General features: G+C 45.7%; 1 protein-coding gene across 2 annotated transcripts in view; it reads right to left on the bottom strand.

Annotated features, from left to right (window-relative positions):
- Window positions 1-17,229, bottom strand: part of LOC139401891 (protein kinase, cAMP-dependent, regulatory, type I, beta) — a gene marked incomplete at its 5' end in the record, with an annotated part of 159,596 nt that overhangs the window by 14,081 nt on the left and 128,286 nt on the right. For both annotated transcript variants that reach the window (XM_071145894.1, XM_071145893.1), the window contains 1 exon segment: window positions 14,568-14,689. In XM_071145894.1, coding sequence (XP_071001995.1) covers window positions 14,568-14,689 — 122 coding nt within the window.

Here is a 17,229-nt window from a genome sequence, read left to right as displayed (position 1 = left end):
AGTAGATACAGTACAGTATTAACCATGAGCTGAGCTCCCTAGATACAGTACAGTATTAGCATGAGCTAGATACAGTACATTATTAACCAGTATTAACCATGAGCTGAGCTCTCTAGATACAGTACAGTATTAACCATGAGCTGAGCTCTCTAGATACAGTACAGTATTAACCATGAGCTGAGCTCTCTAGATACAGTACAGTATTAACCATGAGCTGAGCTCCCTAGCAGTACAGTATTACCATGAGCTGAGCTCCCTACAGCACAGTATGTCTTCAATAAACATGGGGATGTCCTCATTTACTGTACCCCTGGCCAACAGGAAGAGGAAAAGATGAGTAGAGGGAGGGAGGGGAGGGAGAGTTGGGAGGGAAGGGGAGGGGGTTAGCAAGAGAGGGAGAGAGAGACAGAGGGGCAATGGGGAAGGTAGACAGAAGGACAGAGAGAGAGAAAGAGAGGGGAGAGAAAGCGAGAGAGAGACAGAGAGAGAGCGAGATACAAAAAGAGAGAGAGACAGATAGAGAGAGAGACAGAGAGAGAGAGTGAGAAACAGAGAGAGAGAGCGAGAGAGTGAGAGACAAAAAGAGAGAGAGACAGATAGAGAGAGAGAGCGAGAGAGACACAGAGAGAGAGAGAGAGTGAGAGAAAAAAAGAGAGAGAGTGAGAGACAGAGAGACAAAAAGAGAGAGACAGGTTGAGAGAGAGCGAGAGAGACACACACAGAGAGAGAGCGAGAGAAAGAGACAGAGAGAGACAGAGAGACAGAGAGAGAGAAAGAGACAGAGAGAGAGACAGAGAGAGAGAGAGAGAGAGACCGAGAGAGAGAGAGAGAGAGAGAGAGACAGAGAGAGAGACAGAGACAGAGAGAGACAGAGAGAGAGAGCAAGCCCACCTAATGACAGGCAGACAACATCCATCACTCTGCTAAATACTAAACCTCCAGGAGAGATCACTGGGCAGATAGCACTGTGTGTTAATGGCAGTCTGAGACCAAAGAAACAAACCCCACACAGACAAATTTCTCACACAGACAAATCTCTCTCTCTCTCTCACACACACACACACACACACGCAACGCGCACACAAACAAGCACACACACACTCATGCACGCATGCAAACATACGCAACGTGCACACACACAGTATTGCAGAATGCAAGGGGTCCTTTTGTCATGTCAAAATGTAGTGGCTCAGAAGCAGGAAGTAATGACTGCTGAACAAACACAGGGGAAAGACAAAGACAGAGACAGAGAGAAAGGGATGGAGGGAGGAGAGGAGGGGAGATACGTTGAGTAGCTTGTTCATACGAGGCCACCCCGCACTCAATGTCTGCACTGTCTCACCTTTTTAGACTGTACCCACACACACACACACACACACACACACACACACACACACACACACACACACACACACACACACACACACACACACACACACACACACACACACACACACACACACACACACACACACACACACACACACACACACACACACACACACACACACACACACACACACACACACACACACACACACACACACACACACTCCTATGTTGAGAGATAGGCCCTCAATGCATAATTGAGTTAGTTAGTTACCCTACATGAACTGTCTTACTGCTGACAGTGTAATACCCTCAGCAGCAATGATATGATGGTAGCTGCTGCTGCTATAAGGAAGGAAGACACATAACCATATGATATGATGGTAGCTGCTGCTGCTATGAGGAAGGAAGACACATAACCATATGATATGATGGTAGCTGCTGCTGCTATGAGGAAGGAAGACACATAACCATATGATATGATGGTAGCTGCTGCTGCTATGAGGAAGGAAGACACATAACCATATGATATGATGGTAGCTGCTGCTGCTATGAGGAAGGAAGACACATAACCATATGATATGATGGTAGCTGCTGCTGCTGCTATGAGGAAGGAAGACACATAACCATATGATATGATGGTAGCTGCTGCTGCTATGAGGAAGGAAGACACATAACCATATGATATGATGGTAGCTGCTGCTGCTATGAGGAAGGAAGACACATAACCATATGATATGATGGTAGCTGCTGCTGCTATGAGGAAGGAAGACACATAACCATATGATATGATGGTAGCTGCTGCTGCTGCTATGAGGAAGGAAGACAAAGGAAGACTGTGAACAGTGTGAAGCGAATCAGTGCAAATGTGCAGAAACTGTGTGTGTCTTGCATCTCGCTGATCTCAATATCTGTAGTGCTGCTCGTGGCCACGTCATTTCTCTGAGTCTACCTTCATTAGATTGGTATATTAGTCTAGTTAGTCTAGCCAGCTATCTAAACTTGTAGTAATCATGGCCAAATTACCGACCGGGCATGTGCCCAGAGGTACTGACCTGCAGGGGTACTGACCTGCAGGGGTACTGACCTGCAGGGGGCCCACATTGATTTTGTTCGTCACTCTTATTCAGATATCATATTAACATGACATAATGGCAAATTGTGTCAAATTGCAGGACATTTGCTGTAAAACGATTTACAAGGTAATCAAAATGTCACGCCAGGGTAAGCCTACATGAAACAGACCTTATTTTAAGAGTCTCTAAAATCCCCTATGGGAATGGTGGACAAAACGATTGGAACCATTTGCCTGCTTGACTGCTAGGTTTAATGGGTATTATGACTCATACTGTGGTACTCATTAGCATTAGTGCAATGACTGGAAGTCTATGGTATCTACTAGCATGCTAGTAGTTACCATAGACTTACAATCATTGCGCTAACGCTAGTTATCAACTTCCTTCATACTGCACGCAGAAACATAAATATTATATATGTTAATCTGACTCTGGAGAAGTAGATAAAAGGCTTCATAGCCAAAATCCTGAAGTATTCATTTAATAAAATATAATTTATGCTAACAGATCCTGTATTAAATTATATTTTTTTGTTAATGTGTAGTGGCTAATTGCATAGCTAATAGGATACACCCCTGAACAGTGAGAGGCGTCTATACCCCTCCTATCCTTTGGTGAGGCGTAGTCTTCTTCACGGCCACCGCCTGACAGTCTGTGTATAGACTGGTTTGTACAGTGTGAGAAGAAATGTAAACACGCCACTTTTCATTAAGGCCCTATTCCCTCTCTCCTCTCCTCTGGGGTGTGTGAAAAGAAAGTGTCTTGATGTCTTTATCCCACATGTTTTTTAATCCCTCATACATATAATTAGTGATTGGGGGTTTGGCTTTTGGCAGAGAGAGAAAGAGAGAGAAAGAGAAGAAGGGAAAGGAAGAGCAAGAGAGAGCGAGAGAGAGAGAGAGAGAGAGAGAGAGAGAGAGAGAGAGAGAGAGAGAGAGAGAGAGAGAGAGAGAGAGAGAGAGAGAGAGAGAGAGAGAGAGAGAGAGAGAGAGAGAGACAGAGAGAGAGAGAGAGAGAGAGAGAGAGAGAGAGAGAGAGAGAGAGAGAGAGAGAGAGAGAGAGAGAGAGAGAGCGCGAGAGAGAGCGAGAGAGAGAGAGAGAGAGAGAGAGAGAGGGGAAGGATGAGAGACCTTTTCAAATGAAGAAGGGATAGTTGTCAGGGCTTACCTAGTCATCGGTGAGAAAAAACTAAGCGATGAGATGAAAGTATGACAAATGATAGGTTGCAACAACAACGTCAAGATATGATGTGGTATACCCCCAACCCCTCAGCCTCTCCTCTGCCTTACATCTCTCCCTCTTGCTCCTTAGCTCATCCCTCCATTCCTTTCCTCTCCCTCTCCCTCCCCCCTCTCTCTCTCTCTCTGTGGCTGGGTCTGACTTTCCCAGAGCAGGGCGGTTGTCTGGTGGAATGTGGCTCTGCTGAGTTTCACACAGGGTCAGGAGAGTCAGCCTCCAGGGAGGGAGCAAGTGAGGGAGAGGGAGACCGAGAGAGAGAAAGAGAGAGAAGAAGAAGAGAGTGATGGATAAATATATAATATATAGAGATACTACTGACTTCAGAGAGAGAGAGAGAGAGAGGGAGAGGGAGACCGAGATAGAGAGAGAGAAGAAGAAGAGAGTGATGGATAAATATATAATATATAGAGATACTACTGACTTCAGAGAGAGAGAGAGAGAGAGGGAGAGGGAGACCGAGATAGAGAGAGAAGAAGAAGAGAGTGATGGATAAATATAAAATATATAGAGATACTACTGACTTCAGAGAGAGAGAGAGAGGGAGAGGGAGACCGAGATAGAGAGAGAGAAGAAGAAGAAGAGAGTGATGGATAAATATAAAACATATAGAGATACTACTGACTTCAGAGAGAGAGAGGGAGAGGGAGATCAAAAAAGAAGGAGGGATGGATAAATATACAGAACAGTACTGTAATACAGAAAGATATTGATTGTAAAACATGCAGATATCAGGTATTTAAGACTTTTTAACGGCAATTGGAATTCAATTTTATACCAATGTTGAGGTCTGCGAGCACCACACACCTGCCAATATTCCTCTCCAGAAATGAGCCCATGTTGGTAAAAAGTAGTATTTTTAGGGTTGGCTCTTTCACCGAAAGCTATAGCCTAGCTCATATTTGGCAAGTGTGCTATTTTATCAATACGTATAATCCTATAGCCTTACCGTTGTAGTAGCATAGTGGCTAGGCTATTGATGGCTGAAGCATGGGGTTGCCCATATTAACTGCACCTGTACATAGCTCATCTGTAAATTGCCCATCCAATCTACCTCATCCCCATACTGTATTTATTTATTTATCTTGCTCCTTTGCACCCCAGGATCTCAACTTGGACATTCATATTCTGCACATCCTACCATTCCAGTGTTTAATTGCTATATTGTAATTACTTTGCCACCATGGCCTCACTATTGCCTTACCTCTCTCATTTGTACATGCTGTAGAAAGATTTTTCTACTGTATTATTGATTGTATGTCTGTTTACTCCATGTGTAACTCTGTGTTGTATGTGTCAAACTGCTTTGCTTTATCTTGGCCAGGTCGCAGTTGTAAATGAGAACTTGTTCTCAACTAGCCTACCTGGTTAAATAAAGGTGAAATAAATAAATAAAATAAGAATGGACTAATCAACAGCTAGATCACAAACTCTGTAATCAGAATTTTGTCTACGATACTAAAACCAGCTTAGTATAATGATGCTCAATACCATACCAATCAGCTGTTCAACAGGCAACAACAGAACCTTGTTAAGCTGATTCAGGTGTGCTTGAGTAGGGCTGGAACAAATGTCTCCACACCCAGTGGCCTAGCTCTTCAGATGTAGAGTTGACCACATGTGTTTTATACAGTAACAGTGGTATGGATGTTAGAGTAGGGCTGGAACAAATGTCTCCACACCCAGTGGCCTAGCTCTTCAGATGGAGAGTTGACCACATGTGTTTTATACAGTAACAGTGGTATGGATGTTAGAGTAGGGCTGGAACAAATGTCTCCACACCCAGTGGCCTAGCTCTTCAGATGGAGAGTTGACCACATGTGTTAGCACCTGAGGAAGTGGGATCTCAAAACACATTAGCTAGATTGCTAACTGTAAATATGATATTTACTGCCAGATAGCCATGCGAGTAACAGTACAGGCCTATATAGGCTACTTGATATAGTCACTGCTCCATTCTGCTGGAGCATTATCTCAATTACTAGTTCTGAGAAACTAACCAAAATGTCACTGACTCACATTGGTTACATTATTTGAATTCCATTTCAGATAGTGCACATTGACCTGCAGTTTCTCTGTGGGGCGACAGGTAGCGTAGTGGTTAGAGCACTGGGCCAGTAACCAAAAGGTTGCTAGATGATATCCCCGAGCTGATAAGGTAAAAATCTGTCGTTCTTCCCCTGAACAAGGCAGTTAACCCACTGTTCCTAGGCTGTCATTGTAAATAAGAATTTGTTCTCAACTGACTTGCATAGTTAAATAAAAATAAATAAATACAATTCTCTAGAGTTAATCAGATCATACCCAAACTGTGTGTCGTAGTAGGGAATTGTAGTTTCCAACAGGACAATGTTCTACATAGTTTAGTGCAGAAAATGTGATAATGAACTACAATTACCATAATCCATTGTGTGACTACTTGTCCGGTCTGTGTTTCTTTTACGCCTGCTACATAAGAGACAGAAAAATTCATGATCAAGAGGGGAAACAGAGAGAGCAGTTGCTTCGAGAGGAATCTCTACCTGAAAATACAGTGATTGATAGTTGGTATCCAGCAGGTATTCAGACGTATTTTACTTTGAACTGCTGAGATAGTGATTGTTGACAGCATAGGCAGCAGCTCTATAGAGATGAGATGAGATGACTTGGAATGAAATAATAAAGTCATCAAATAAACAAATGTAATATAGACAACTGAAATATTGTACAGTAATGGTAATACATGGTGGTTAATAGGTGATAATCAGTAATGGGCAGTTACCACCATCATGGGACTTCTATGCATGGTTTTAGTCTGTGTTGTTACAGCATTACAACCCACATAGTGCTTAACGCATTTAAAATGTAAAAATAAATATTGAAGACGAAATGTAAAATATTCAAAAAAATAAATAAATCGAACTTTCAAACTTAATTTAAGACATTTTAAGACGCCTTTAAATCAGATAAATGAATTGAATACTTTTTAAGACTCTTTAAGGACCCGCGGACACCCTGACATGGGATACCCATGCTGTCACCCATGAGAAAGGAATGAAAGAGTGACTCAGACAGATGATATTTTTTATTTAACCTTTATTTAACTAGGCAAGTCAGTTAAGAACAAATTCTTATTTTCAATGACGGCCTAGGAACAGTGGGTTAACTGCCTGTTCAGGGGCAGAACGACAGATTTGTCAGATCTCGGGGGTTTGAACTTGCAACCTTCCGGTTACTAGTCCAACGCTCTAACCACTAGGCTACCCTGCCGCCCCATATAGAAGACAGGAGGCCTGGATGTCCCTCTGAAATGAAACCAGTGAGAAATACAGGGCTTTTTCGGCTTTCAATGGGAAATTTCCCCTATTCTTTTCCTGGGGAAAATGACACCAGATGCCTGTTCCCGTTTAAAAAGGGCCATGTTCTCAGTGGGGTCCTGATCTGTCAGAGACACACAGGGACCAGAGAATACCCAGGGGGACAGAGGAATGGACTGACTGGGCTGAGGGCCTGCTGGAGGGGAAGTCCAGTCAGACAAGCGCTCTCTCTCTCTGCAAAAACAGTCTCTTTCCTTTTTGGTTCCTCTCTCTCTGTGCTTTCTGCTCTCAGTGTACGTATCTCCTCTCCAGCCTGTCTCTACTATGCCTTTAGTCAGGGCCTTAGCCTACAACTGGAAGTCTGGACTCTGTAGTATGTGACCTGCCTCTCTTCTCTCTCTCACATCACCTGACCTGTAATGGAATCTAGAAACTATGAGGGGGATGGAACAGGCAATCTAGAAACAGGGAGAGGACAGCACAGTTGATCTAGAAACAGGGAGAGGAGAGCACAGTCGATCTAGAAACAGGGAGAGGACAGCACAGTCGATCTAGAAACGAGGAGAGGACAGCACAGTCAATTTAGAAACAGGGAGAGGACAGCACAGTCGATCTAGAAACGAGGAGAGGACAGCACAGTCAATCTAGAAACAAGGAGAGGACAGCACAGTCGATCTAGAAACAGGGAGAGGATAGCACAGTCAATCTAGAAACGAGGAGAGGATAGCACAGTCGATCTAGAAACAGGGAGAGGACAGCACAGTCAGTGCAGCTGCCTTCCAGACTAGAGAGGATGGGAGAGGAATGTAGAAAGTGAGGGAAGGAAGGAGGTAGAGAGGGAGGGCTGTGGCTCCAGTGCTGCAGGCTCATTGGTGCAGGTGGAGATGGAGAGAGAGCCAAACGGAGGGATACTTCACTCAGCAGCCTGATAATACCCCTCCAGCCCTCCAGTCTCAGCTGCGCCCTACTGGGGCTTGGCTCACAGAGCTCCATGCTAGCTAGCTACCAATCACTGGGGCTATTGTTAGGGCTGAGGGAGAAAGAGAGAGGGGAAGGGGGAATAGGGGGTAAAAGAGAGAGAGGGGAGGTAGAGCTGGAGAGAGAGGTTTGGAGTGGTAGAGAGAGAGCGTAAGGAAGAGAGAGGGAGGTAGAGAAAGAGACTAAGAGGTAGAGAGAGAAGGAGAGGGGGAGAGAGAGAGAAGAGAGAGAGAGAGGGACAGAGTGATGAGAAGGAGAGGGGGAGAGAGAGAGAGAGAGAGAGAGAGAGAGGAAAGAGAGATGAGAAGAAGAGGGGGAGAGAGAGCGAAGAGAGAGAGAGAGGGAAAGAGTGATGAGAAGGAGAGGGGGAGAGAGGAAAGGAATGAGAGCAAGCCAAGTTTAAACAGGAGGTGAGGGTTGTGAAAGGATGAGAAACAGGAGGTGAAAACAACAGACCAAAAAAAGGACAGACGACCCCCCTCACACACACTGGTCCTCTTGGCTTGACCCTGATGGAACCCCTTTGTAAACTATGGAGTTAATAAAAAGTGTGTTAGGCTGACTGACTGGCTGTCAGGTGGGGGGCCCTGCTCTAAGGGGCCCTGCTCCACACAACCACAAACCTAGCAGTGTGACCAGCCCCCTTCTCCCAAACCCCCCACTCATTCACACTGTCCCTCAGAACACACGCATGCACCACGCACACAAACACACACACCTCACAACGCCACTTCGTCTGTCTCCTGGAGCCAATAAGGATGTAATCAGTTCTGATCTCAGACAAGAGGAAGTATTGATATACAACAAGACACTGGACTTCCATCATAGACATTGATACACACGTATCCACAGATATACAAAGAGCACATCACACTGACACATCACACACACTGACACACTTACACATCACACACACTGACACATCACACACACTGACACATCACACACACTGACACATCACACACACTGACACATCACACTGACACACTGACACACATCACACACACTGACACATCACACTGACACATCACACACACTGACACATCACACACACTGACACACTGACACATCACACACACTGACACACTGACACATCACACACACTGACACACTGACACATCACACACACTGACACACTGACACATCACACACACTGACACACTGACACATCACACACACTGACACACTGACACATCACACACACTGACACACTGACACATCACACACACTGACACATCACACACACTGACACATCACACTGACACACTGACACATCACACACACTGACACATCACACACACTGACACACCACACTGACACACTGACACATCACACTGACACATCACACGGACACACTGACACACTGACACACTGACACATCACACACACTGTCACATCACACTGACACATCACACACACTGACACACTGACACATCACACACACTGACACATCACACACACATCACACACACTGACACATCACACTGACACACTGACACATCACACACACACTGACACATCACACACTGACACACTGACACATCACACTCACTGACACACTGACACATCACACTCACTGACACACTGACACATCACACTCACTGACACACTGACACATCACACACACTGACACACTGACACATCCCACACACTGACACACTGACACATCACACTCACTGACACATCACACACACTGACACATCACACACACTGACACATCACACTCACTGACACACTGACACATCATACACACTGACACATCATACACACTGACACATCATACACACTGACACACTGACACATCATACACACTGACACACTGACACATCATACACACTGACACATCACACACACATCACACTCACTGACACAGTGACACAAAGTCAGATTCTACAGCCACAAAGTCAGATTCTACAGCCACAAAGTCAGATTCTACAGCCACAAAGTCAGATTCTACAGCCACAAAGTCAAAATTGGCAACAGAAATTAGCTTTTTGTTTTTATTTTAATGTGAAGGTTAGGCATAAGGTTAGCAGTGTGGTTAAGGTTAGGGTTCAAATCAAATTTTTTAAATTTTTTTATTTTTTATTTCACCTTTATTTAATCAGGTAGGCTAGTTGAGAACAAGTTCTCATTTGCAACTGCGACCTGGCCAAGATAAGGCATAGCAGTGTGAACAGACAACACAGAGTTACACATGGAGTAAACAATTAACAAGTCAATAACACAGTAGAAAAAAGGGGAGTCTATATACATTGTGTGCAAAAGGCATGAGAAGGTAGGCGAATAATTACAATTATGCAGATTAACACTGGAGTGATAAATGATCAGATGGTTATGTACAGGTAGAGATATTGGTGTGCAAAAGAGCAGAAAAATAAATAAATAAAAACAGTATGGGGATGAGGTAGGTGAAAATGGGTGGGCTATTTACCAATAGACTATGTACAGCTGCAGCGATCGGTTAGCTGCTCAGATAGCAGATGTTTGAAGTTGGTGAGGGAGATAAAAGTCTCCAACTTCAGCGATTTTTGCAATTCGTTCCAGTCACAGGCAGCAGAGAACTGGAACGAAAGGCGGCCAAATGAGGTGTTGGCTTTAGGGATGATCAGTGAGATACACCTGCTGGAGCGCGTGCTACGGATGGGTGTTGCCATCGTAACCAGTGAACTGAGATAAGGCGGAGCTTTACCTAGCATGGACTTGTAGATGACCTGGAGCCAGTGGGTCTGGCGACGAATATGTAGCGAGGGCCAGCCGACTAGAGCATACAAGTCGCAGTGGTGGGTGGTATAAGGTGCTTTAGTGACAAAACGGATGGCACTGTGATAAACTGCATCCAGTTTGCTGAGTAGAGTGTTGGAAGCAATTTTGTAGATGACATCGCCGAAGTCGAGGATCGGTAGGATAGTCAGTTTTACTAGGGTAAGTTTGGCGGCGTGAGTGAAGGAGGCTTTGTTGCGGAATAGAAAGCCGACTCTTGATTTGATTTTCGATTGGAGATGTTTGATATGGGTCTGGAAGGAGAGTTTAGAGTCTAGCCAGACACCTAGGTACTTATAGATGTCCACATATTCAAGGTCGGAACCATCCAGGGTGGTGATGCTGGTCAGGCGTGCGGGTGCAGGCAGCGAACGGTTGAAAAGCATGCATTTGGTTTTACTAGCGTTTAAGAGCAGTTGGAGGCCACGGAAGGAGTGCTGTATGGCATTGAAGCTCGTTTGGAGGTTAGATAGCACTGTGTCCAAGGACGGGCCGGAAGTATATAGAATGGTGTCGTCTGCGTAGAGGTGGATTAGGGAATCGCCCGCAGCATGAGAAACATCATTGATATATACAGAGAAAAGAGTCAGCCCGAGAATTGAACCCTGTGGCACCCCCATAGAGACTGCCAGAGGACCGGACAGCATGCCCTCCGATTTGACACACTGAACTCTGTCTGCAAAGTAATTGGTGAACCAGGCAAGGCAGTCATCCGAGACACCGAGGCTACTGAGTCTGCCGATAAGAATACGGTGATTGACAGAGTCGAAAGCCTTGGCAAGGTCTATGAAGACGGCTGCACAGTACTGTCTTTTATCGATGGCGGTTATGATATCGTTTAGTACCTTGAGCGTGGCTGAGGTACACCCGTGACCGGCTCGGAAACCAGATTGCACAGCGGAGAAGGTACGGTGGGATTCGAGATGGTCAGTGACCTGTTTGTTGACTTGGCTTTCGAAGACCTTAGATAGGCAGGGCAGGATGGATATAGGTCTGTAGCAGTTTGGGTCCAGGGTGTCGCCCCCTTTGAAGAGGGGGATGACTGCAGCAGCTTTCCAATCCTTGGGGATCTCAGACGATATGAAAGAGAGGTTGAAAAGGCTGGTAATAGGGGTTGCGACAATGGCGGCGGATAGTTTCAGGAATAGAGGGTCCAGATTGTCAAGCCCAGCTGATTTGTACGGGTCCAGGTTTTGCAGCTCTTTCAGAACATCTGCTATCTGGATTTGGGTAAAGGAGAACCTGGAGAGGCTTGGGCGAGTAGCTGCGGGGGGGGGGGGGGGGGGGGGGACTGTTGGCCGTGGTTGGAGTGGCCAGGCGGAAGGCATGGCCAGCCGTTGAGAAATGCTTGTTGAAGTTTTCGATAATCATGGATTTATCGGTGGTGGTAGCCTCAGTGCAGTGGGCAGCTGGGAGGAGGTGATCTTGTTCTCCATGGACTTCACAGTGTCCCAGAACTTTTTGGAGTTGGAGCTACAGGATGCAAACTTCTGCCTGAAGAAGTTGGCTTTAGCTTTCCTGACTGACTGTGTGTATTGGTTCCTGACTTCCCTGAACAGTTGCATATCGCGGGGACTATTCGATGTTATTGCAGTCCGCCACAGGATGTTTTTGTGCTGGTCGAGGGCAGTCAGGTCTGGAGTGAACCAGGGGCTATATCTGTTCTTAGTTCTGCATTTTTTGAACGGAGCATGCTTATCTAAAATTGTGAGGAAGTTACTTTTAAAGAAAGACCAGGCATCCTCAACTGACGGGATGAGGTCAATGTCCTTCCAGGATACCCGGGCCAGGTCGATTAGAAAGGCCTGCTCACAGAAGTGTTTTAGGGAGCGTTTGACAGTGATGAGGGGTGGTCGTTTGACTGCGGCTCCGTAGCGGATACAGGCAATGAGGCAGTGATCGCTGAGATCCTGGTTGAAGACAGCGGAGGTGTATTTGGAGGGCCAGTTGGTCAGGATGACGTCTATGAGGGTGCCCTTGTTTACAGAGTTAGGGTTGTACCTGGTGGGTTCCTTGATGATTTGAGTGAGATTGAGGGCATCTAGCTTAGATTGTAGGACTGCCGGGGTGTTAAGCATATCCCAGTTTAGGTCACCTAACAGAACAAACTCTGAAGCTAGATGGGGGGCGATCAATTCACAAATGGTGTCCAGGGCACAGCTGGGAGCTGAGGGGGGTCGGTAGCAGGCGGCAACAGTGAGAGACTTATTTCTGGAGAGAGTCATTTTCAAAATTAGTAGTTCGAACTGTTTGGGTATGGACCTGGAAAGTATGACATTACTTTGCAGGCTATCTCTGCAGTAGACTGCAACTCCTCCCCCTTTGGCAGTTCTATCTTGACGGAAGATGTTATAGTTGGGTATGGAAATCTCAGAATTTTTGGTGGCCTTCCTGAGCCAGGATTCAGACACGACAAGGACATCAGGGTTAGCAGAGTGTGCTAGAGCAGTGAGTAAGACAAACTTAGGGAGGAGGCTTCTGATGTTGACATGCATGAAACCAAGGCTTTTTCGATCACAGAAGTCAACAAATGAGGGTGCCTGGGGACATGCAGGGCCTGGGTTTACCTCCACATCACCCGCGGAACAGAGAAGGAGTAGTGTGAGGGTGCGGCTGAAGGCTATCAAAACTGGTCGCCTAGGGCGTTGGGGACAGAGAATAAGAGGAGCAGGTTTCTGGGCATGGTAGAATATATTCAGGGCATAATGCGCAAACAGGGGTATGGTGGGGTGCGGGTACAGCGGAGGTAAGCCCAGGCACTGGGTGATGATGAGAGAGGTTGTATCTCTGGACATGCTGGTTGTAATGGGTGAGGTCACCGCATGTGTGGGGGGTGGGACAAAGGAGGTATCAGGGGTATAAAGAGTGGAACTAGGGGCTCCATTGTAAACTAAAACAATGATAACTAACCTGCACAACAGTATACAAGGCATATTGACATTTGAGAGAGACATACAGCGAGGCATACAGTAATCACAGGTGTTGAATTGGGAGAGCTAGCTAAAACAGTAGGTGAGACAACAACAGCTAATCAGCTAGCACAACAACAGCAGGTAGAATGGCGATTGACTAGGCAGAGGGGGGCTCGGATTAACTACACACAGAGCCTGAGTGCGGCTGGGGCCGACAGATAAAACATAAACAAGCAGAATGGATTACCGTGATTAATGGACAGTCCAGCATGCATCAGCTATGTAGCCAAGTGATCAGTGTCCAAGGGGCAGCGGTGGATGGGGCAGGGAAGCTGGACTGGCGAGTGTTATCCAGGTTAGAAAACTAACAATGACTAAATAGCTTGTAGCCAGTTGGCTGGTTAGCTTCTGGAGGTTCTTGAGTGTGTTCTAAAAATTAAAAATAATAGCGGTTCCGTATCACATTGGGTGAGGCAGGTTACCGGAAGGTATAAACAAATAAAAAATCGAAAAGGGATAGAAAGTAAATATGGGTTCAGTGAGTGTTTGGGACGCGGCGATTCAGACGGTTAGCAGGCCTGTGCTAACAAGCTAACAGTTAGTAGGTGCTAAACACGGTAGCAGTTAGCGGACCGGGCTAAACAAGCTAGCAGTTAGCAGGCCGAATTTGCAAGCAAGGAGATAGCAAGGGCTAGAGAGTTAGCCTTTGGGGGACGTCGCGATGGGGTGAGTCTGTTTATTCCTCTTCATGCGGTGACATCGATGGACCGGTCGTGGGTCCGGATATTGTAGTCCAGGAGCACAAAATGTTCCGTTTGCGGTGGGAATCCGGGGATGATAAATAAAAATATATTTTTTTAAAGAAGATACATTGTAGAAATAGGTGAGGTTTAGCCATATTGATGACTTTGTGGCTGTGGAAGCTAGTGACAACCAGAAAAAGACATGCGTACACACAAACACACACACTGCTATACCTCTGTGATGATGAAGAAGTCATCTCCGGGGTCTCCCTGTACCACGATCTTCTCCCCGTCCTCAAACTGGACCGGCTCCAGAGAATCAGCTACAGTCAGACGCTCCCACTTGTCCAGAGACTCTGCAGGGGGACAAGAGGGTCAACAACAGAGACAAACACTAATATTAGGCCATACGAACATATACACACACACACACACACACACACACACACACACACACACACACACACACACACACACACACACACACACACACACACACACACACACACACACACACACACACACACACACATTCCTATGTTCAGAGACAGGCCCTCAATGCATACTTGAGTTAGTGTGTACTGTAGTCAGTCAATGGGTTGAGGTTTCATCACACAAGGATCTGACTATTAGATGATCTCTTTAATACAGTTTGTGGGAGGAGACTGTGTGTCCAGTATGATTGGTGCTGAGTGTTAGAATGTAGGTGTAGGGAATATCCAATTGGCTTATTGACAGAGGGGGAATAGGAAGGCACTGACAGTGCTGATTTCTACTGGCCCCTATGCAGCAGTGTTGGGGAATAAGTGTGTGTGTGTGTGTGTGTGAACGTCCCCCGCTGTGCTGGCCACAGTAGATAATGGCTCCTGTTTAAACACTCATATCTAATTAGGGCTCCCTTCCTTCCTACCTCACACTAATCCACTCACTCAGCAAGAGACATTACCTCCCTCCCATCTCCTCCTCCTCTCCCCATCCCTCCTCTCCCTCCCGTTCTCCCTCCTCTCCCCCCATCTTCCTCCATCCCTCCTCTCCTCCCCCCTCCCTCCTCTCCATTCCCCCTCCTGCTCTCCCATCTCCCTCCTCTCCATCTCCTCTCCCCCCTCCCTCACCCCCCTCTCCTCCCCCCATCCTTAATCTCCTCTCCCCATCCTCCTCCTCCATCTCCCTCCTCATCATCTCATCTCCCCCCTCCTCCTCCTCCTCCTCCATCTCCTCTCCCCCCTCCCTCATCCTCCTTCCTCTCCCCCATTTTCCAAGTAAAGAGACAGGACTAACAGCTACCATTCATAGTGTATGACCACATCAGGGTGTGTACACTGTGTAGCAGTACAGTAGCATTTCAGTAGAAGGCTACACAGGGCTCTGAAGGAGTGATTCAGCAGAGTGGATGTTTCTAGAAGGTGAGGGTATTTTCAGGTCTTGGCTATAAAAAGGTCTTATACTTGGAAATGCGCTGAATACATTAATGCAAAATTCAGCCATATATAGTATAGTGAACCATCACTGACAACCACATTTACTAAATTTAACTCCAATATTATTATCCAATTCATAGGTTCACCTTTCAAGTTAAGGGTTATGTGAGTTGTGTGGGTGAGCTGCGGCTCCATACCTATCCCAAAATGTAGCCCTCAACTTAACCATTCCGAATGAATGCCTAAACTTAACCTTCGACATCTGACGTTTACAGACAAGCGTCTGGTTCTGCAGTGGGACTGTGAGAGCTTGTTGTGTGTGGTCGTTATTGGCATGGCAAACATATGTTAACATTGCCAAAGCAAGTGAAGTAGATAATAAACAGAAGTGAAATAAACAATACAAATGAACAGTAAACGTTACACTCACAGAAGTTCCAAAAAATAAGACATTTCAAATGTCATATAATTCATACAGTGTTGTAACGATGTGCAAATAGTTAAAGTACAACATGGAAAATAAATAAACATAAATATGGGTTGTATTTACAATGGTGTTTGTTCTTCACTGGTTGATATTTTCTTGTGGATCTGTGCAGCTCAGTTTCCACCTCATTTTGTGGCAGTGAGCACATAGCCTGTCTTCTCTTGAGAGCCAGGTTGAGGCCTTTCTCAATAGCAAGGCTATGCTCACTGAGTCTGTACATAGTCAAAGCTTTCCTTAAGTTTGGGTCAGTCACAGTGGTCAGGTATTCTGCCACTGTGTACTCTCTGTTTAGGTCCAAATAGCATTCTAGTTTACTCTGTTCTGTTTTTTAAATTCTTTTCAATGTGTCAAGTAATTATCTTTCTGTTTTCTCATGATTTGGTTGGGTCTAATAGTGTTGCTGTCCTGGGGCTTTGTGGGGTCTGTTTGTGTTTGTGAACAGAGCCCCAGGACCAGCTTGCTTAGGGGACTCTTCTCCAGGTTCATCTCTCTGTAGGTGATGGATTTGTTTGGAAATCGCTTCCATTTAGGTGGTTGTAGAATTTAACCGCTCTTTTCTGGATTTGGATAATTAGTGGGTATCGGCCTAATTCTGCATTACTTGGTGTTTTAAGTTGCACATTGAAGATATTTGGTGTTTGTCCCATTTTGTGAATTATTGGTTGGTGGGCGGACCTCTGACCACACAACCATGAAGGGCAATGGGTTTGGTATGAATTGGTATGTCAAATTTTATGTTCCTTTTGATGGCATAGAATGCCCTTCTTGCCTTGTCTCTCAGATCGTTCACAGCTTTGTGGAAGTTACCTGTGGTGCTGATGTTTAGGCCGAGGTATGTATCGTGTTTTTTTGTGTGCTCTAGGGCAACGGTGTCTCGATGTGTCTCTCTCTCTAGACCACATGTCAAACTCATTCCACAGAGGACCGAGAGTCTGCAGGTTTTCGCTCCTCCCTTGTACTTGATTGATGAGTTAAGCTTACTAATTACTAA

The sequence above is a fragment of the Oncorhynchus clarkii genome, unplaced genomic scaffold (genome assembly GCF_045791955.1).
Source record: "Oncorhynchus clarkii lewisi isolate Uvic-CL-2024 unplaced genomic scaffold, UVic_Ocla_1.0 unplaced_contig_565_pilon_pilon, whole genome shotgun sequence".
Taxonomy (NCBI): Eukaryota; Metazoa; Chordata; class Actinopteri; order Salmoniformes; family Salmonidae; genus Oncorhynchus; species Oncorhynchus clarkii.
This window is presented reverse-complemented; position numbering and strand designations above follow the sequence as displayed.